Here is a 23,244-nt window from a genome sequence, read left to right on the forward strand (position 1 = left end):
AAGGCTGAAATCAAATCAGCAAAATGAAAAGAGCTAGTGAATCAGATTTTCTCAAATTAACTGCTATTTAAAAATAATAAGCAACTGCAATTGATTCTCATTAGTGCATCAAGGGAAGATGGAGAAAATCCAGAGCTAGGCAGTCACTTCATTTATATTCTTCCACTGAAATCTTTCAAATTTAATCCACACAAGCAGTAAACAGGAGAAAGCTACTCAGCATTCAAGTGGGAGGTCTAATTACAGGCTGGCAAGGCATGTGCAATAGGAACAGTCGAGCCAAACTCCTCTAAGCCTTAAGGAAGGGTAGAAAAGCCAGAAATGTTGAGATTGCAACACTGCAGCAAGCTCCAGTCTTTGGAAGGCACAGTACAAAACCACTGGCTCCAAATACCCGAGAAAGTGGGAAGGTTTAAAATATTAATCTGGACTTGAATTCTGACGATTTGGCCATTATGCTATCCAGGCTTATCGAGCTGTAAGCCCACTTCAAATGCTCACTGACCTCACCCCTATAGGTAGAAATTTGTGGGTTTGACAACTGTGTCATATTTCAAGTAAGATCTGAGCATATCAGATGGAACTTTATCAGTAAAGGAAAGACCAGCAGAAAGGAAGGTGAAAAGGAGGCAGTAATGGAATAAAAATGACCTTAAACCGGAAAATGAAGAAGGGCTGAGGGAGCAAAAACTTCTAGATGCTTATAGCATCTTAAGTATAATCTTCCTTGACATCAGTCTGAAAAGTGAGTTAAAGTTCATAGAGATTAGAGTTCAAGGAAGCAAAGCAAACATAACACGGCAGGATTAGGGTGCCCGAGTGTTGGTGAAGCAGCTTAGAAGGGGAGTGGATCCAAATATGCCATTAAATGAGAGGGCTGTCAGTGTGTTCGTTATCCAGCAGCAGAACGGGAGCATCTCCAGAGGGCTCAGCCACTCTGAACCGTTTCCAAACTGCAGCAGTGCCATGGAGCCTGCTTTAGCCACAGAACAAGACTGTGGTGCTACGGGTGACAGCAGCACCAGCCAGACAGGCTGTCCCCATACTTACAATTTCAGAATGCTCTAGAGGTGTCGGAGTGGTTTGTAGTGCCCAGTACACAGCCTGCACAAACGGACAGTCAGCAGTGATCCAGCCTTTCCTTCTCCCAGGCATTCAGCAGCGACTGAACCAAACCCAAACACAGTGGGAAGGGGAGCCACGTCCAGCTCTCCTTCCTTCCAAACATGTACAAGAAGAGGAGAGCAAGGAGAGACCATAAAAGAGAAAATATTTAACCGTGCCTTAACTGTACACTTACAAATTGCAGGATGGAGTCTAGTCCACTTGAAAAGGCCAATAAATCCTGTGCTTACTAACAGGGAAAATAAACAATGGGGCAGGATTAACATCAGGCCCCTGCAAGCAGAACATGCCACATAACCACCTTATGGATTTTGGACTAAATGCATACCCTAAGGATCAAAGGCATTTAGTGTAACTTTTCTTAGATTCACTGTCTAAAAAGAGATTAAAATTCTAATAAAAATCTAGATTGAAAGAAATAAACCAAATATGAAGCCATTCATCAATATTGTAGCCTATAAATTTTCACTGCATCTGCCCCAGTAACTTACCTTATTGAAAAGGTAAAGTACGAGTAGTTTGTTCTTCCAATATGTGACTACTGGGCAGAGCAAACGTCACAAACGAAAGAGTTTGATTAATATAATACCAGCAAATGCAGTGTCCAGAGAACTGGAACAGAAAGGACTGCTCAAAAGGATGAGTGATCCCTCAGTAATGGACAGTTGTACCCAGCTAACAAAATAAAATCATGTTCAGTGTCCTATTCTGCTATATCCTGCTAAATTAAGGTTGGGCACTCTTTACTTCTTAGCTTCACAGAAATTCTTGTGAAATTTCTTTTTTTACTATTATTATACAGAATGTTCTTTTATGTGCCTAAGCAGAAGAAACTAGGAAAAGAGCCAGTTTCATTCCAAAGGTTATATGAACCACTTCCTCCACATTAATGAAACTATTGATTGAGATTACTGCAGAGCAAATCTCCAAAGCAATAACACAGCTAGCAAGCAGGGGGAAAAAAACCCTACAAACAAATCAAGGAGTCATGATACTCCTCCAGGCTCACTGGGCTTTGGCTCTAGGGATGAAATTCTGGAGCTGTGAATTGCTAACTCGGTAGGAAGAGAATCAAGCCCCAAAATCAGACCCTAATCCTTTTCCTCCCATTCTATTGCCCAAAGCAGTACAAACTAAGATTTATTTCCTGCAGGAGATTTTGTTCCTTACAAGACTATTAAGACACTTAAAGCCAAATGTCCTCATCACATAATACCTGTGCCAATTCTAGTACTTAAGGAACATCCCAGCTACACAAAGCAGACTTTGATTTGAGCATGTATCTTACAAACCACTGGCCACAGACAGTGCTTTGACCTGGTATCTAAGTTTTATCATCAATTAAATTAATAAAGAGTTTTAATTTCCATAAAGATCCCTCTGTTTAGCTTATAAGGAACACACAATATATATACACAAATAATGTATATTTGAAAAACCTTTGGTCTTGACACATTGGTAACAAGTGGCTGTAACTTAACAGGGTCCTAAAGCCCATGTAGATCTTTTATGTTAAGTTGAAATGGTAACAGCCACTCATCTGCTCATCTCCTATTGTATGAAACAGCTGTAAGCGCGTCTGCCTTCATGGGAAAGTGTCATGGTGTCACACTAATCTCCCAGAAAATGCATTCTGCATTTACAGTGTTTCATGAAAGTTTTGCATATGGTCTGCAGGGATCAAACCAGAACTTGGCTCCTAGTAAAGTGCCCTCTCCAGTAATTTGTTTTCAAGTAGACAGCACAGCCTTTTTATTTTTAAATCTTTTTTTTTTTCCTTTTTTCTGACTGCTAGTGCAAAGCAAAGAAAAACACTTTATGTCCTTTCATTGCTGAGGCTTTGTATGTGTTATCAATACCTTTACAGTGAACTAAAGAATTGAGAAACTAAAGTGGGCTCTCAAATATGTATTTCAGTTAGACAAGGGAAAGGCTTTACAGTGGTATGTTGGAACTGAGGTGTATCTTGGACCTCCTCCTTTTTTGACTGAGATTCCTTGTGAGCCTGATTAAAGATGCCTCCTTCCTCAGTTCCCCCAGCAAAGGACTGCTTCCAGAGAGCATCCCCTCCTTGATACCAATGCAACTCACCCAGAAGGACCAGTAAATTTAACTCATCCTGCCAAGTAAGTCTAAACACCACAGAAGAACTTGAGTTTTGCTACTTGGAATCTGCACAGGTCTCTTTAGGGAAAAGTAAGGGGGTGGGAAGAAAAAGATAATCCATTCTAATGCACACACTTGAAACAAAAACTAGTGTGTGGACCAAGAAGCATGGATCCACACAAATTCTGCCTTCCCCAAGACATATGAGGGAAATTAGGAGATAGAAACAGTTGCACTGAACAAACCTGTGAAGCAGCAGCCGTTACTTCTGTTCAGAAGCCCTTTGTATGATTCTCCTTCTGTGCAAAAAACATCCAGCTTATTTGGGGAAATTACTTCAGATGTTAGTAAGGAAGAGGATTCCGATTACGTCCCATATTCACATAGAGGCCACCAGTTCTAGGTGCTACCAAATTAAGAACATTTGGTTTTGATATTAATACCAACCCACAAAGTTTAGATGGGCCAGTGCACTGGAGACTGCAATGCACTGTAACTTCTAGTATTTTTTTGTGGCCTTTGAGTCCTTTCACCTAGATTTCAGTTCAATCCTAAGTAGTTTTCTAGTGTTCCACTGCAATGACCAATACCTCATGTCTGTCTGTCCATGGCTTTTGAGTCTTCTTTCCTCATCCCCATTTCATCTACTTGTGCCTTTAACTATACTGCAGTTTCAAAAGTTCGTAATTTTTCAGTCTTTTGATTATTCAATAGCTACTGTAAAACAGGATGACAGTGTCAATGCAGAAATGTAGTTTCCTGCAAAAAGGGCCGAGTCACAAAGTTTGTACACAAAGACACTTTAATGCAAATCAAATAGTACTATGTTCCATTCTAAGGTGCTCCACATTCTTGAACACTCAACATTGAGCTTCCCAGTTTTACCATTCCATTGAGAAATTCACGTTTAGTCTAAACAATAGAATTTTTAAGACAGGTCTTTAATGCTTCTCTTTTTTATTTAATCAGTACTGTATTTCAATACCAGCTGTTAAACTTTATAAGTAACAGGAGCATATTCTGCAAATTTGCTGATCATTGTATAGTACAACCTCGAAACTCTTATCCAAAACCCATGTATTCCAAAATTACATTTCCTCCCTCAACATGCAACTTTTGAATAAAAAAGTCCTGACTTAGTCCAAAAAATCCCACTGTGCAAGTTATATAAACTCAGATCTCTTGACACCCACTCTGGCTTATGAAGACACAGGTTTATATAAAGGACCTTCAAAAGAAAATGAAAAATTAGTATTATTTTGCTGATATTTCCAGAGGATTCTAACACTTCCATTACTATAGCAGTACACATATATGAAGACACTGTGTCCACTATATCATACTACGCAATATATAGTATTTCTGAAGGACTATAATTGTTCTCTGCAAAAGGCTGTGGCTTGTTATGCTGTGAATATATCAGAAACTACTATGCAGCCATTCCATTTTATTTAAGCCTTCATACTTAGGAAAGTACCTGTGTTGAAATTATATTTATTAAAAAAAAAAAATCTTACTTTAGATTAATAAAAAGTGCATGTTCCAGTTCACCATTTACTGCTTGTTTGTTTCTCTTTTCAGTTTCAATACCCAGTTTTTCATAACATGCTGGGAAGTTTGGACTGCAGAAATGAAGGCTATATTTGCCCTTAATCAAAACACCAGTTTAAAAGATACTGGTTTATATCACCAACACATTTCAAGCAGTCTCAAGTATCTCAAAATCTCCTTTTTCCATCCTACAGAAACAAAACTTTCATTGCTAATTAGGGGCCTTTAAAATTAATCTGAAAACAATATACAAATTATTTCAAGAGAGCAGAATAGCTGTATAATTGAAATCAGCAACACAGACATTTTAAACATTAAAATAATCTGCCTACTATTTATATGAGACCTCTGGACACAAAAAGATGGTGCATTTTGCATGTTTTTCTAGCCCTGTATTTGCAAGAGGAGAGGCTGATTTTCAGACAAATTTCTTATTTAGCTATCAGGAAAACAAATCATATTGCAAATGCAGTGCTGATGCTGCCTAGATTCTCTTGCTCACATCCACGCTAAGTACCAAACTTCTTGTCCTTGCTTCTGAGGTTTATATTTATACTCTTTGTCATTGTTGATGATCTATGTTAGCTAGTTATAAAATAATTATCTTGGGAAGCTTAATAAAAACAGTACTGAGCTCTGATTTGCTGTGGATATACTCTCACGGTTTATATAGGAATGTGTCATCTTTGCTTACAGCCAGTGGAAAAATCTTTTAACTTGACAGAAAGCATGGTATTACATATTGTGGTAAGGAGTGTCACAATTTCTACAAAAGATTAAATCTTTACGCCCAAACCCAGCAGGAACATGTCTTCAGCTAATCTTCCATCATCACTTCCAGTCGACATTCACAGGTAAATCCTGTATCCATCTCTGGAGAACATCTTGCAGGAAAGGTAACATGGAGAGAGAGCAGGTAAAGACAAAGGTGCGATACATGGCATGCAGTTTCTCTGCACTGTGTGCGTTTTAGGGGAGGGAAAGTCTCTGTGCAGCTGCATGCAAAACAGTTTAAAGACAGCGCAGAAGTTATTCCAGCGACCAGTCTCCGTGCCTTACCGCCCCAAGGGTTGACGCTGCAACCTGTGAAACGGCTGCCAGGCAGGGGCACAGCATTACTTCCAGCGTATTCAGATGAAGCACCTCACCTTGAAGCTGCAAAGGATTCTTCCTTACCTTAGCTATTTGATGCAAAAGATAATGGTATCAGGCAGCTGGCTGCGTTAACAGGGCCATGTTACCAGTCTCTCTCCTCAGAGGGAAAGAAGAAAAAAATGACTTCACATCAGACTATTACGGATACTAATACTTTTGTCAAAAGCTGAAACACAGAGAGATTTTACAAAATACTGGCTAGACACTGTAGCACACTGACTAAAAGAAATGATCTGAGTACAAGCTTAATAAGGCATGGTAAAAAATCCACCACCTTACAGCTAATGACACTTTGAAAATGAGTCTGCCGTGTGCGATTTCACTGATGCCTGAGGGAGACAAACCTCCTTCTGTTCACGGTTTTCATACTTTCAGTCAAACAGATTGCTGAATAATCATGTTTTCTTTATTTTAATGGGTGAAGAAGCAATTATAGAAAAGGTGTTCCCATATGTCATAGTTAATAAAGGCAATTCTTACTAATAAGAATAGGTTGTCTCCACTCAGTTATCTGATGAAAAGCCCTCCTGGTGTGAGGAAAAAGCAGATCCTGTGGCTAGAAGAGACTCCTAGGGCTGCACACTTCATCAGCTACTGGAAAGAACTGTAAGCAGATGAATCCCAGGTCTTCTCCAATTGACTTCAAATCAGTGACATTCACTAGGGTGCTCAGGGTACTAGAAGCACTTCATGTCATAATCTCTCCTTCACATTCACCCTTTTCATACTGGTGAAGAACACTGAACAAGACCTGGATCCATCGCTCCAGAAAATCATCAGTAAGTCCCTTCAGGAGGTCAAGTCGCTTTCTTCTTTGAAGAAGCATCTGAGTCACTGTCTCAAGAGCTCAAATTCCTACATGGAGAGTATGGCTAGTTACAGACCAAGATCACAGATGCTCTTTCAGGCTGAAACCATAAATCGCATGGGGAGGGAAATAATTTTGGGGGAATCACTCAGAGGTATGAGATACCACTTAGATCTTTGTCTGATGACAGAGCTGAGGGCACATCCACAGCTGGATGAAAACCTGACATCTATATGACACCGTTAGAGCTACCTAATAAAGAGACGGGGGGGAAAAAAAAAGTCTTGAAGCTCATCTCGGCTGACTATGACGTGTTCAGTGTCTGACTACCTCTTACACAGCCATACGGAAACCAAACCTACTGAAGGACACAACTTGCCTCAGATAATCAACATGTCCCAACGAGGTTTACACAGCAGTGCTACACACTGGTTGCCTCTTGATTTCAAAGTGGGACAGAGATTGTTCACCTGTAAGTACCTGAGTAGAAAAAAGACCTGCCTCTGTTGCCATTCCCACTTTCAGGGAGATGGACAGTTTCCTACAAGTAGTTTCAAAAGGCACATCATCTCTCCAGGGTAAGTATCCACCTGTAGCCTTACAATTATGGACTTCAAAGCATTCTGCAAGACACCTTTTTACCCAGATGTATCAAAATGTAGAAATTATTTTGTGGAGAGAAATTTCTATTAGGAAATACTCTATTTCTTCATGTTTTCCTAGGAATGGCGTTCTGCTGGTTTTCACTGTTCAGAATAGGCTTCAAGAAATGCAAAAAATACCCCAAAAAATCGGTCGATGCTTGCAAATATACAGACAATGGGACCAGTTCCTACACATGCAACTAGTCCAGCTGGATGTTCACTGCCACACATAATACTTTCCAGGATGTTACCCAAAGCTAATACGGCCAGCTTTTTGAACACTGGCCACTAATTATGGGCACTTCCTAATTCACTGTAAGTTTCAGAACTGCTCAACTACTTCTTGTCCTCATTTCAGGGTCTCGATGCTCAACAGTTCACAAAAACAAATCCGAAGTGACTCAAGCCAATACTGGAAAATATGAACACCCAACATTTGCAGCTGTTTTTCAAAATGCAAGCCCCTTAAGGCTAAATCCCACTTTAAAGACACTGCAATAGTTTTGAAAGCTGTGTATTTTTGTATCAAGCCACTAGAAGGCATAGACAAGTAAAGGTGGGTGGACTCTGCATCTACACCCCTTCAGTGCGGTCAGTGCAAACACCCCCTCCCTGACCAGCCAACGCTGATGACTGGGAATGGAGGGAATAGCAGGACAATCTGGGATAAGCCTGCACAGTGAACCAGAAGTAGCCCTTGCAGAGATGAGGGAGAACAAGGGCTGCTGTTGGATCCTGCCCAGAACACAGAACCCAGCCACAATCTGTCCGTACAGCATTTTTGTCTTGAAGATGTGGAAGGTCCTGTTGTATTCACAATTATACACGATTCTGACATGATTATGGTGCTGATGCTGTTATATCTTCAGTGCATGATAGTTCCTGGCTGTGTTCGTGCCTGCCTATTGTTCATGAGAGACTTTGCCTTTGCAATGATCGGAGAACAAGGTGTTCTGGAAGCTCTTTTCAGCTGTGATCTGGTGAACTTCTTACGGATTTTTCTGTAAGGAGGGAAGGAGGAAAGGAGGGAAAGAAGAAAGAGACAACAGAAGAGATAAATCTCAGTCTTTAACAGAAGACTGCTCAAGAGCCAATAACAAACATAACAAATACTCTTACCAGAGCAGGAAGGCTAGTTCATGGAAAAGTGACTTGCAGTCAACAAGAGTGAACCCTGTCCATCAACTGATGACTCACAGTTGTCTCCAACTAGTAACTGATAATTGCTTAGTGAAAAGTGAGTTGGTGTTAGACAATATTTGGACAATAACATTAAATTACATAAAATCTTGGGCCAGAATGCTCAAATGGTGCACTCTCACATTTCATATCAATACAGGAATGAAGAACCACAGAGGAAAGTACCTCACTAGCACCCAAGTACATGTGTTGCCTCTCTAAAAGTGATGGACTGGGAGCAATCGTTATTTGCACTGTATCAACCCTGCGGCTAATGCATGACCCGAATCTCTGTGTTTTTGGTATGAGTGCTTTTCAGATTCAGTAAATTCACTTTAATTTTAGACTCTTAGATGACAGGTGAAACATTAATTACAGGTGGCCACGCTGTTTGTATTGTAATCTTATACATCCAAGGATAGATAACTCTGAAGCAAAAAGCTTTGTTATGTTCCAACTAGACTGTCTCTCCACTATTATTAATCAATAACCACGATGCTGAGTGTATCCAGGGTAGAGTATCAGAAAACACAGAAATGAGACACACAGAGTATGTCAACAACCACCTTCATTGGCAGAGTCCTGAATATTAGACGTTACTGGAAAATTACCTACTTTCTGAATTCACTCAAGTCCAGAATCCCAGCTTTTGTTTAGGTAGTTTTATAAATTACAGAGATTTTGAGCTTATGGAAATGAATTAAAGCAAACAGGGGCCTCTAACACGAAATGATACCAGGCTTTCTAATTCAAACTTTTCCAGTTGAAAATATGACCTGACTACAAACCAGAGGGTGCTGATGTGCCTACCTGCATCAGGGATCTGAGATGGTAACTCAAGAAGTGATTTGCCCCTTTCATCTTAGTGGACTGTTAACTCTGAAACTGAAAAATGGCGGCACGTGACACTGAAAATACAGGATCCACTTAAAATAAATTCTATTGAATACTAAAATAATAATTTGCATGTTACGTTTCAAACACATATTTAGTTACTGGTTGAATATTCCCCAGGAATGCGAGCTCCAGACAAGTTACCGGGACACAGAAGAGAACATAATTGAAAGCAAAACAAAAAGTCAAAAATCAGGAGAATATACTGTGCTCTTAGAGGTTAAAGGGAGCCTGAAAAAACATTTATTTTGGTTAATGTATTTAAAAGGTGCAGAGAAGCGTTCATTTTAGCTGCCTGAAAGATGGATGTCATGGGCATCTCATGGCCTGGAATACCAAATTGGGATTTAACATCATTCAGTAATATGTAGAACAAAAGAAAAGGAATCACCAGAAAGTTAATTTGAGGTTTTTCACGTAATCCCACACAGACGCAAACTTACTGTTTGAGTACTGTCTCTACATAGTCATCTTAAATTAGGCCTAAGAAGATATTCAACTGATTGACAAGTTATTGCAGACCTTCCAGAATGGTAAGACCATAGAAATGTAACCTGAGGCCGGTAGAAACGTGTATTTCTAAAATAATGAGACAACTAGGTTTATAAATTCATGCGAATAGACAACAGCCATCACCCACACTGATTATTAATAGGGATAATTCCAGCAAAAGCTTACAGAACCGGATCCCTTTTGATATATTAATTTGTAAAATGTTGTATTTATTTAGAGAACAGATGTGGTCAATAATCACTTGAGAAGCCCATGGTTTACAAAAATATTAGATAATTGGTTGCCCTTCTGAATTTTCAATATGGCAACTTCATGAACTGCCAAGGGGTTCCTACTAATGAAAGCAATTTGCAGCTGACACTAAATGTAAGGATAGTAAAGTATTTGTGATTAAAATTTGTGATTATTTTCTAAGGACAGCAAAGTCAAAAGATGTAGTTATTCTCATTAAATTCTGGTTCAAAACTAGCATGAAAAAAGGCAGCACAAAAAAAGGGGAAGTCATCACATGATTACATCAAGCAAACCACAGAAAGAGTCAGCTCCTCAGTCTAAATGAAAGCAGCTTTATATAGACTGTCAGATGAACCAATCTGGTATGCACTCTAAAAAGACAATCCAGTAGTTCTATTTAAACAGGATTGTGAAAATGCTTCCAGAAATTAGCTTTCTGGGATATAGCCTTTCAGAAATAAAACTGGAAGAATGAAACTTTCCACTGACTTCATTAAATGTAATATTTAAACAACCATTTCACTAAAAGCCAGAGCTGTTCTTTTTACTGCAAAAAATACAGAGGGTGAGGGAACTGATTCTTTGCAATTAAGAATTTAGCACCTAAACACAGTCAACCTTTTTGAGAGGCACTGATCAGCTTTTATAATTCTGTAGAGGTTTATTTTTAATACTTAAATATGCAGGTTGTAATAGTAGCTGATGAAAGGCAGGAAATTCAAAGATAAGCTTGTCGTCACCCTTTCACTTCAGGCACTTCTCCTCCCTCCCCCAACAATACTGTGAATTAAGGGCAGAGGCACCTTTAATGTTCAATTTCCTGCCCCTTTTTCAGTTAATACCAGCCATATGTTTTCATTACATAAAGCTTTTATTTGGTGATGGCAAGAAAATGGCTTTAACATCTGTAGCATTGGTAACATCCTTTGCAGTTGTTATGAAAGAGTAATTGCCATTTTCCCCTGCTTTCCCCTTTGACTTTTGCACTAGTCCTCGAAGTATGATGTGTTACAGACTTGACGAGAAATGTGAATTAAAAAGTATTTTAAAGCCTTCGCACTGTATTTCTAGCCCTCCTGAGACCTAAGGCATGAGAATGAATCAGACTTTTAATAGGTGATCGGTATATAAAGCCCACTGTGCTCATTTTTATGTCAAATGTGATGCACTACTGCTAATGTAGGCACAAGACAAATTCTTCATATCTGCATGATACTTCAATTATTAACTGCAGATAAAGGTACGCAAGACCCCTGGCACCTATTCAGGGAAATATGGAAATGTACACATGTACCACACACTATTAAGACCTACCTTCTATTGCAAGTTTCATACACATATCGGAACCTACTGGGTGGAAATAATAGTTAGGCTGTATGTGGTATTTATGGCATGCTTAAATTTAATCAGCCAAACCATTTCAATTAACCTACCCTTTCTCAGGATCTACGCGAATTCCATGTAACTAACCATCTGGTGAAGTTAAGCGCAATCCTATATAATCTGTTATGTCCAGATTTCTCAGGAATAGGATAACTGGTAACCAAATTCCTCAGTTCCAAAACCTGACTCAAAGTTCCCTGCTTTAATTATGCCACACATTAAAATTGCAGGGATTTTTAAACTTGAATAAAATAAAGGTGATCTTCAGTTGATGTTAGTCAAGAATCTGGTTTTCAAGCCTTTTCTGACAGGAGTTAAAGGCATTACTTGCTTTAGCTCTGTTGATATCAGGCATGTCTGTCTGTTTCTGCTTCTATATATAAACTGTTGTGCATCAGTCTTGCTTCCTCTGCATTAGTCTCAGAGTTGTGATGACTACAGTAGTGACTTTGGTCTATTCACTCAAACCAACAGTACTTAAAAAGTAACACTAAATAAATTCAACTTATTGCAGAAGTTTTTACTGTAAGAGAAATTAATTGCATGTAAAGGCCTACTGACATTGCAGCAGATGACAAACCTTGTTTTGAAAGAAACAAACATTTTCCTATGAAGGGGGATTGCCCCCAACACACAAACACACTTTTGAGAGGTCCACAACCCTTCTTCAATACCGAGGTCCAGAAGTGCTTTTGATGCTCTGTTTCCACTAAAAATACATTAAGGGCATAGTATTACGTTTCATGCTTTACATAAATTAGTTTTATATTTTTGCCTGAGTCTTTCTTAGACTGATGCCATTTGAGCAACACCCTCATACGCTAAGACCTAGTGATGCAGAATCGTATTATTACCAGCTGTTGCTGGTAGCGCAAGAAATATGCACAGGTCAGCAGCTGGCATAAGAGAACCCATTCCCTGGACAATCGTAGCTGAAATTCCACCTAATCTCTAGATTGGGGTGAAGTATTCTGGTATGACTTGCCAATTGTAAACAGCAACTTAAATGTGCCAGGCACACAAAATACTGCCAACCCTGGAAGGAGGTGGAATTTTAGACATTAATTACAGCAAGGCAGGATTTGGCATTCTGGCACGTTTCACATTAAACTTGCAGTCAGTGTAACCATTGAGACACTCAGAGAGAAAAACCAAACAAAAAAAATAAAGTCTTCTAGGTAAAGATCTGTCAAGTTTCTGCTGTTCCAGGGCAATGTAAATTTTGTGCAATGTAAATTTTCAGTGTAAGCTCAAGGCCAGTTAGCAAAAAAAAAAAAACAACCCTATTTAAAAATAACCGTAATTCCTTGGGGGTTATGAGACCCAATTGTCACTCATTCCTCTGAAGGCTCCTTGTACCCAGAGTTACACTGTAACTATTCAGTGGATTAAATACAAGAGGGGGCACTATCTTAGGAGGCCAATAGGCTTTCTATTAATGCAAGCACACTTTTACACGAAGTAAAAGACCAAAATGTATGCAATGCTGTCTGCTCAAAGAGAATTTAACTGGGATGAAGCTGTAGGCACAGATTCTTAGAAACTTGACAGGTTACAGAGAGACTGAATGACTCATAGCACTTGCTACATTTCTAACTATGTGGAAATGAGAAGCATTTTATTTAACTATTTGACTTGCTGGTTTAGACTTTTTAAAAAAAAAAAATTCCCCCTCAGCATCTTAAGGGTAAAGCTTACCCATATTAAAGTTGCCACCTAACCTCAAAATGACAGAAACTAAGAGAAATAAATTTGGAAGGCAGAAGTAGGTTGACACTGATACACCTTTTAAAAATAAGCTCCTTTGTGACATGTTTGTTTATAAAACAAATTGGAAGTGTTTTCCAGGCTACTGGAAAGCAGTTGCCATGAGCCACTTAGTTGCATTATAAAACTCATACAGATGGCAGAGTGGTACAACCTTTATAAAAGTAAACAGGTGCTGCTATAGGCATGCCAACCTCATTTAAATGTTTTAAGAGCTTGTCTTATTTTTCTACTCATAGCAAGGAAATGTTTTCCTTTGCTGGTGTTTATCTTCCAATTTGGTATCAATATTTATGGAGCAAAACTGTTCTCCATGAACCATAACTTATAGACACACTAGTTACAAATTACAGTGTCAGATCTTCCTAAGATCTTAACACAGCATTTTCAAGCATTGCACCACCTTGAAGGCTTCTCTGATGTTCAGAGCAATAGCCTATAGCTACTATGTGTATATATAGATATATATATATATACACACACACAGCAAAAAATGATGGGTTTTTGAGTGTTGACTGGGAGGAAAAATCCACATCTAGCATTTAAAGCACAGACTTCGATGACTGTGTCATACCTGACCTGTTGCATGGCACAAGCCACCGCTCTGCCTCTTTCTACCTGCTGCTGCTTTCAAATCTACTTGGATCAAAACCTCCTCAGAGCAGAAAATATCTCTTTGTGTGCATTTTTAGAGTGCACAACTAGAACAACAGGAACCTTACCCATTACTGAAATGACTTACATCTAGTTTTACTGCAAACGACTGGCATGGCTTTTGGAAAAATATCACCTTGTTTGACAGATTTTTCCATGCTTTCATTTGCCCTTAAAATATTAATGAAAAATACCATTTTTAAGTGGTTTAGGATGCTAGGAGAGAAAGAATTAGAGTGCAAAGTCTTATTCTCAGCATTGCTATTGATTTTTCAGTTGAATGCTAGAACTGAGAAAAACTTTTAAGCCCTAAGAAACATTATACATAGATGCTGTCATACAGCAGTCATGACACGATGACTAAATATAAATCTTTACAATCAGCAGTGAAATTACCCTCCCGGTTCATTTGTGAGCTTGATACTTACCACCAAAGGAGACTAAAGTTACCCACGGCAGATGGCCAGGACAAAAACGATTACACATCAGTTTTGGTGCAGCACTGGCTTCTCAGAGAAGCCAGCAGCACAGAAGCCCTGACAGACTGATTTGCCATAGGCACAGTTTAAACCCCCCCACCCCCGATTAGTTGGTAGGAATGAGGACAACGAGGAGCTCAACACGGAATAAGCAGCCCAGGAGCTGCCCTATGGCTTGGGTGGAGCTTTGTTAAGGCAGCAGGGACAGTATCTCCCCTGTCACACCACACCGCAGTGACAGGCAGGTGCATGCACAGAGCCACCGTCCTCAGTTTTCCCCTTGAAGACACGATGATGCCTGTCTTCGGATCCATGATGCTTCACCACAGTGGCCAGCTTTGTAGAGCGGATTAGAACTGGTAAATCCTAGCAAAGGTAGCTCCACGGAATTGGGTAAAAAGTAAATTATTCATATTCCTTAAAACAAAGCAATGGCTCAGGCTTCAACAGACTTGCAACGTGAGCTATGGGACAGCTGCTCTGCACCTTATCGAAAAATCATTAGCCTCTCCTTAGTTACCATCCACTTCAGAGGCTGTAAGGCACGAAGCCTGCTCTGTTAAAGAGTTGCTTAACCTCCCTGTGCAGCCACACACAAGATCACTGCAGATGTGTCAATACGTAGGCACCCTGGGAATTCAAGGAGGCAGAAAGCCTTCTACAGCTCACCGGCACACACACCAGAAGGTCTCAAAGCAGCTCCTTTATTCTTCCTAACTACGTCCGCAGGGTGTGGGTGAATTCCCACACTACAAAACTTTACACTCTGCCAACAGGAATTTTCATTACCATCGAGTAATTCTGCAGAAGGATGGCACTCTGTATATTGATTAAACATCACTCGCTATTAGATGAAAACATTACCCACGTGGCAGCACATATTTGTTCCTGAGACAGGCAAGAAATCAGAGAAGATGCATCAGAGCTGGCTAAGAGTGGAATGCAATGCTGCTTTCACCAACTCCACAAACATTTGGTACATGAATTCATAACTCCAGTGTTATCCCAGACATTAAGATGACAAAAATTTTCAGAATACACAACTTCTGTTTCTGGCCTTGGGCTACAAGCATTAAGTGCCATTTCCCCAGCAACATTAAATACTGTGTTGAGTATTTTCAAAAATATTATCTTAATTAAATATGCTTATTTCAGTCCAAGATAACAGAAAACTTTCTATTGCATACTTCATAGGAGGTAAAAAAAGATTGTTTACTTCTTTTGCTGTTCCTACCTCTGACATGCTTTAAACACCCCATCTTAATGACTTTGTGTTTTATTTATTAGGAGAACTGTTTCAACACGAAAACTTTGTATGGGTTCTTATTAGTATTTTTCTTTCTTTCTTTCTTTCTTTCCCTACCTTGTTTGATTACTTCAGGGTAGGTTTCATCTGAGGTTTTTGACCTAGACACTGTGTGTTTACAGGATTGGAGCTTGTAATACTACCTGAGGCTCAAAAAAATTGACAGTATTTTTCCTCTTTATCAATTATGCATATACTTTTCCTGGAATAATGTATGTATCAACAGAGTATATTTGGAGGAGCTTCTTGGCATTCTGGAGACTTGCTATTGAGCAAGGGCTGAAAATCAAAACTAATCGGTCTTACCAGAAACAGTTGGAGAGCAAAAGTTCCCTCACAAAACTGTCCCCTGGGGTTCTGCTCCACACCATCAGTCTCTGGCATAACCAGCCCTGACTCTACACATGCAGCTCCAATGCAGAATACGGATTAGAAATCTGTACTGTGGCACCACCAGAGGAAAGCTTTGTCACAATGATTTGATGCTAATCTCTCAGGTCAGCTTCATTTCAAAGACCAGATTTTTAATTCTTTCTTTTTAATATTCATGTAACCAAAGGCCTACTTGAGTTCATTTTCTGCCACCCATACTTGCTCTCCGGTCTTACGGCGAGCACTTTTCACACCAGTATCTCATACTGCTTGCTGGACTGCTTAATTAAAAACTGCAAAGCATCTGTAACAGGAGGTATACATCAACATTTTTCAAGTTTACAGACGAAAAGGTGGAGCTACTCAGAGGTTAACTTACTTGTCTGGTGTCTCACATCAAGCAACAGAGGAATTTATAGTGCAGATCCACACTTTTTCCACTAGAACAACACTTCTGTTATATTTTGTCAGGTAAATGTTTTAGCCTCTATCCATTGCACACATAAGGAAGACAGCCAGCCAGGTTTCCTTAGATGTTTGACAAGAACTGATGGTTATCTCTATGATTGGCTTTCACAGTTACAGTCATTATGTTCTCTTCAGTACTTTACATTTAAAATGCCTATGCAGTTACTTATGCAAGCTTTTCCTCAAAAAGAGACCAATTAACATCTGTTTTTCCACAGCCTTACTTACATTAATGCCAAAGGGGCATGCATTTGAAAGATCTTAATGAGTTAAAAGCCCTTAAACTATCAGAGGAAAATAGTAAGAATAAATGATTAAATACATACAACTGTAATACAGACTAGCTCAGTATTAAGTCCTCTATCTATAATTTGAAATGAAGAACCCAATACTTATAAATGAAAGCTAGCGGGCAGTTCTGTGCGCATTTTAAGAGTGTGAGGATCACTGACATATTTTTTAACATATTCACCACAGTACAGTTTTATCATCTTCTTTGTGATTTATCTGTAGCAACAGTGTGTTTACCACAGCGAATATGATAAACCACTGTGGTTTAGGCATAGGAATGGTGAGAGTAAACTAATTTTAGCTCTGAACTAGTGTTACTCTAGCTTTGCTATAGGTAACAATTGTATATTTATCCTTTATTTGATGCTTAAATATGCAGAAGACTATGTTGGTCTGGTAAGTTAGCATTGTTATTGTTATTTTGTACGTTTCCCAAGGCTTCAAAAGAGAAATTGGCTTCCCATACAATGATGTTTCTTTATAGAAGAAGGTTGTTCAAAACCAATTTGGTTTTACCTCCCACAATAGAACACAACAAAACATTACAAGATGACACATTCCCACTGAGGATGTGGATTTAGGAAAAAGCTGAGCAGCGAGCTAACAAAAAGCTAAGCCCTAAGACCTTCAGTTAAAACATCCTATAAAGAGGATTGAGTTCAGCTACATCAAATCCTCTGCACAAACACAACAGACGGCTTCTGAAGGAAAGCCTTCTGAAATGGCCAACCACACTGCAAAAAATTCAAAGTTTGCCAAGAACCATAAGAAAACAGGTTAAAAGAACTGCATGACGCATAAAGTTACTGACTACAAGAGGTACTGTCTGACGGACTGCACTCAGTGGGAGTCAGCCATGCATCTAAGAGCTTTGCTGAATTGTCTCTAGGTCTAACAAAGTGAATGAGGTTTTTGGAAAAGTTCCGCCAACATCTGTGTCTAAGATAATCCTTAATTGCTTATTATCATCCCTGTGTTTCATTTAAGTTCCCCCCCCAAGTTTCCTAAGACAGTAAAATTTTGCAAAAAGCCTCATTTCAGAAATTGTCTTTCCCTTTCCCAAGATACAGTGCTCTGGCTACTTCTGCAGCTACTGTCTAAATGTGAAACGACTTCCATCAAAGGGAGTGGGGAAGACTGAAAGCGGATGAGTAACACCTTTTAAATGCGCCGCTGCTCTTTAGCTGAGTCATCTCAATTAACCCCATTCAAGCTCCTACCCAAGATGGAATTGCAAAACATACTTTGGTATCTAAGCCACCATAGAGAGGCAGCACATCTGAATTGCTGCTCACAGCAGGGTAGGATCAGACAGGATCATTTTACAAGATCCAACGGTGTGACTTTTCAGGCAGCAGTAACTAGGTCATTTACAGCCATCTGTTCTTAGCCTCAGTCTCCCTGCAGTCATCACTGAAGCTGTACGCTAATTAATTTTCACCTGCTAATCAGTGGAGACACCTCTGAAACTAACAAATCATCTGGTTTCAGTCAACAGCTTCTGGACTCCTGTGGGTGCCACTTCTGTGAGGTTTTATTAGCAAAAAATGTGGGAAGTTTTCTCTGAAAGATCCCCTGTAAGGCTTCTGACCTGCTCTGGGTACAACACCCCGGTGAACAAATAAAGTACCTTCATCTATTTCTTCAGGCAAAGAACAGAGGGCACATGGACAACTGCCTCCAAATCTTCAACAAAGCATTTAAGCACCTTGTTAATTTTGATATGAGCAGTCAGACATCTAAATCCTTGGAGATAGGGACTTAAAAGACCTGCTTGAGGTCTCACGGGAAGTCAGTGAGGGAGCAGGGAACCAAATCACATTTTTGTAAGCACTCCAACCACTGCAACATCTTTCCCTTACCATGTAGCTTTAAACAGGGCAAGTAGATTTCTACAATGTCACTAAAACTTCATCTTAAACTGTAAGAAGATGAATACATAGCTCCAAACCAGAATGTATTTAATTTGTTCTGAAGACTGACAAAACAAAACTCTTTAATGCTGTATGCTCTTCAAACCCACCAGCTCTAACTAATGGCACAACTTACACTGAATATTGAGTTTTCTTACGTACATGTTTTCCAGGTATATATCTATTATTCCTTTTATAAGTGAAAAAAATAGAATAATTCACATTCTTCAAAGGAGTTGATTTAACTTCATGGAATGATCCTGCTTTTAAAAACAAACTTTTGCATTATCACGGTAGTGTTACTTTGACTTAGTAGGTAGTGTAAAAGGAGCCAGAGGAAAAAAATCATGTGGAGTGAAAGAACGTATCTGTAGACCCATGCAAGCTGCTCAACGAGAAACAAGTGGCAAGAGATCATGATCTAGTTTCTATACCGCTGGCTGCGATTCTGTATCACAGCACCTCAGCTACAGCTCACAGAAGTGTGATTTATAAGGTGTGAACAGTGTGCAGCATTCATGAATAGTCCACACTAAATAAGGTCAAAATAACAGCTCACAGAAACTGTTATTCACTCTCATCAGTGTATAATGACTTTGAACAGTAGCTAGCCAAGTAGGACAGCTCCTAAATTGTAGCAAGGACAGTTCCTCCCCAAATTCCCCATAGGTGGTATTTTCACAGTGACTGGATATGGTTGTCAGCTCACCTGTGCTCAGTTGTAACCAATCAGTAAGATGTTTTCAATCCTATCAGCCAGGATTAGACATAATTCTAAGGGATACATCCTGTAATTCCTGCTTTTCAAGATGTATGACAACTATATAATACAGCAGAAGTAAAGGAACCAGAAAATTACATCTGTAGAGGCTGATTTTTTGATTAGAGGGTAGTAGCTGGTGCATCATTCTGAGCCTGCAGCTGATGCTTCCAAGGGTGCAGCCAAACATCTTCATGCAGTCAGTTACGGGGCTGAGGTCTAACAGCCACAGTGCCATGCAGGTAAGAAACGAAAGTGCACTGTGCCCTGGATCCAAGCATGGTGATGTTCAAAACCAGGATCCCCATTCAAATCAAACTGCCTCATCTGCATGAAAAGCAGAGGTCATCCCTGAGCGTATATTAAACCCACTTTTTTTGGTGCACAGCTGGGGACAACTGAAAAAAGAAAGAATAAACATACCTATGAAGAATCCTGTGATACAAATTGCACACGTGAAGAGGACGAAGGAGCAGTTAGCACCAGAACTTTGATGTAGGCCTGCAGCTATGCACCGTGTATCAGACCCCAGGTGCTGAAGACCCACCCCTCTGCTTTTCCCTTTTCTCCCAGCAACGTGTTACATGTCGCAACTCAAACACGGTGCCTGACCTTGTCTAAGCATTGATTAAAACACACGTGGGAGGGAGAGGGTCAAGGGCAGGTCATTCCTAAGTCTTAATACTGGATTTGGTTCACGCAGGTTTTCAGTTTGCTTTCAGAGGTACAGGTGAGGGTTTGCAGTGACAAAGCTGCAAGGCAGAGTGCTGGCAGCGTGTGCAGGCGCACGAAGGGCTGTGAGTGCTAGCGTGACTCCCCCACCTCTGCAAGGGAACCAGACCACTGGTGGCAAGACAAGACTCAACATTTTGCTGAAGGTGGTTGTCAGCCTCATGTTCTCTTCTTTCTCAACATGCAACTTTTGCTTTTTAAGCTTTGTGTGTGTGCTATGAGACATGCATAAACAAAAATGAGTGGTATCAGGTAATTATCACAGCGACTGTGATATCCTTACATAGCACCTCAACAAATCAAGGGAAGCTTTTCCTTTTGGAGACAGAACATGAAGTGAAGAATATGAAAATTGCCTACATAATGCTGCCACAGGGATGCCTCTCAAATCATTTTATCAGCAAAAAGGAAGCAATGTCTGCTGCTAACAGCTACAGATTACGTTCTAATTTTAGCAGTTGCAGTTAACTCATTCCCAATGGAGTTGCACTTACCGTGAGAAGGTTTCTAACTGCTTCAGCACTGAAAGGAAACAAGCATCGAGTCATTCAACTGCAGTTCTATATGCAAATATGCTTTTTGGCCCATGAAGGGAAAGCATATGGAATCTGCTGCTATAACCCATTCAGCCAAACATTTCCACACATTTCTTATAATGCAAATGCTGAAAAAAATTTTTCATTTTCCACACAGTGTTCTAGCTGTCCCTATACAAGTATGATGATTAGCATGCACGTGCGTTCTGTTACCGACAGAGCATGTGTATAGGAACTGTATGCACACTGCATACCTAGAACAGGTAAGAAAAGTTTTAATCAACAGATTCATTTCCCTTGACATCCAATGGCTGTATTACTAATTTCATTCACAGATCATGATTATGTCTTGTATAACTCAACAGATATTAAGGTGATATTACAAATTTACTAAAATGAACTGTCCCATTTTTTCAATTATTATTTAACTCCCAGAATGGAAATTCAGTATAAAGAATTCATTTCACACAATATAGTAATTCTCTGCATTAACCTCTAACAGGGCCTATAATAGAATCCTCATCACAGCTAGTCAACAGAAGGGAAATAAAACCTAAAAGGCTTCCTTGTAGCAAAGGTGATTTAGTACACTGTCCTGAATAAAATTCTTTTATAGTTACGAGACTTTTGGTGGATCTGAAAGCATGTGCTTAGTGCTAGGAGAATCCTAGCAGCTAATATCTAAGTATATTAAAAAGAAATAAGGAGCATCCCTTGGTGAGCAGTGATAAATGTAAGTCTCTTTAAAGAGTGATTTTTCAATGAATTGTGTAAACAGATTGCACTTTAGAATAGTATCTTGAGCAAGTTCTTTCGTAGTAGGGAATGAAAATTCCTTTTTCATTCAGAAAGGGTAAGAATAAAGAAACATACAAACAAGTTAAATCCAGCAAAGGTCAACCCAAAACTAGGATGTAATGTCAAGGTAAGTGTTCTTGAACTGTCACCTGGTTTTCTGCCTATCCCTGCTGTAAGCCTGTGACTGAACAGAGGCATGGAAACCCCAAGTGAGCTGGACTCACACAGGCATCACGAAGGTTTCTGAACAGAGAATGCAGCTCTCCACAGATGAGATAGCAAAACTGGGGACCTCTGTATTTATTGGCAAAATGCACTGAGCATGCTGATATATTCAGGAAGGGGATCTACATATATAGATATAGATCAACCCATTTTTTCAATTATTATTTATCTCCCAGAATGGAAATTCAGTATAAAGAATTCATTTCACACAATATAGTGATTTTATGCATTAACCTCTAACGGGGCCTATAATAGAATATATATATAGTAGTTCTTTCATGGCACTAATACGTAAGGCAGACGCAAACTCACTCTTTCCCTTCCTCAAACTGTCCAGGGGCTGTAAGACCTGGGGCTCAGCACAGTGCTAATGTGCAGTCCAGGTTTGCAGAGGCCTTTGGGCTTGGAGAGAGGGGCATACAAAGGGAATTATGCTGGCATTTTCCCCCAGTGGCATAGATACTGACACGGAATAGGGGAGGAAACTGCATCCAAAAGCTACAACTTAAAAAAAAAAAAAAAAGCTGAAATGAGGATGCACATTACAACAGATATACAGCAATTCCTGTTCTCCTCTGAAGGGCTAAAATATATTGAACTTCAGATGTAAACACCAGTCTTTCTGTTTCAATGACACATATGCTCACACTAAATTTTAAGCATACCTGCAGGCACTGTTGAACTGTGGCCTGAATGAAGAGTGAAGGGCATTGCCCTAAAATTCTAGGGTAACTCCAAGGGTTCCCTTGGAAAGCTTAGATGATGTATAATTCCCACAGTTCTTTTCACTGCTCTGAATATATAGCTCCCTACTCATCCATTGCTACAAGTATTTCAAATCTGTGAGCAATGAGATTACACAACAGTTAACTTTTCAGAAATATGATTGCTGCTTAAATTCAGAGGCGGAAGGATGATAACTTCTTTTAAACTACCTTCTTAAATGGAGCTATAAGTGTAAATACATATATTCATCTCATCTATTGATGGATAATAAAATTTACAATGCTCAAGTGCATCTTTGACTTGGTTAGCATGAAAAAGACTGGCACCTTGTTTTGTTTAGCAGCAATGTTACACTTTTTTCTCAGATTATATGACAATAGTTGGTTGATATTATTTTTTTTAGCTAAATATCTGAGAAAATTTACCCTCTAGACTCCCTACTTAATGTTCTATAGAAATATGTATCTTAAACATTAATTCACTACACACAAAAAAAAATGTTTTAGGATAGAAAAATAAAAATTGTTATGGACTGCTGCAAACAAAACATTATACTGACCAATATTTTCCCTTTTACAGGCTGTAGTTGTACTGAAAGATGTTTTTCCTTTTGCTGTAATTAGAA

The 23,244-nt window shown here is 39.4% G+C and overlaps 1 protein-coding gene across 2 annotated transcripts in view; it reads right to left on the bottom strand.

Annotated features, from left to right (window-relative positions):
* Nucleotides 1-4,015: 4,015 nt before the first annotated feature.
* The window catches only part of MTA3 (metastasis associated 1 family member 3), a 136,698-nt gene continuing 117,469 nt past the window's right edge, over nt 4,016-23,244 (bottom strand). Inside the window, exons 19-20 of one of the 2 annotated variants that reach the window (XM_040612033.1) lie at nt 20,829-20,856; nt 4,016-8,390 (exon numbers count right to left, since the gene is read on the bottom strand). In XM_040612033.1, coding sequence (XP_040467967.1) covers nt 8,379-8,390; nt 20,829-20,856 — 40 coding nt within the window. In that variant the 3' untranslated portion in view covers nt 4,016-8,378. The remainder of the gene's footprint in view (nt 8,391-20,828; nt 20,857-23,244) is intronic. The other variant, XM_040612034.1, reaches the window with a different exon arrangement.

Source organism: Falco naumanni, chromosome 12 (genome assembly GCF_017639655.2).
Source record: "Falco naumanni isolate bFalNau1 chromosome 12, bFalNau1.pat, whole genome shotgun sequence".
Taxonomy (NCBI): Eukaryota; Metazoa; Chordata; class Aves; order Falconiformes; family Falconidae; genus Falco; species Falco naumanni.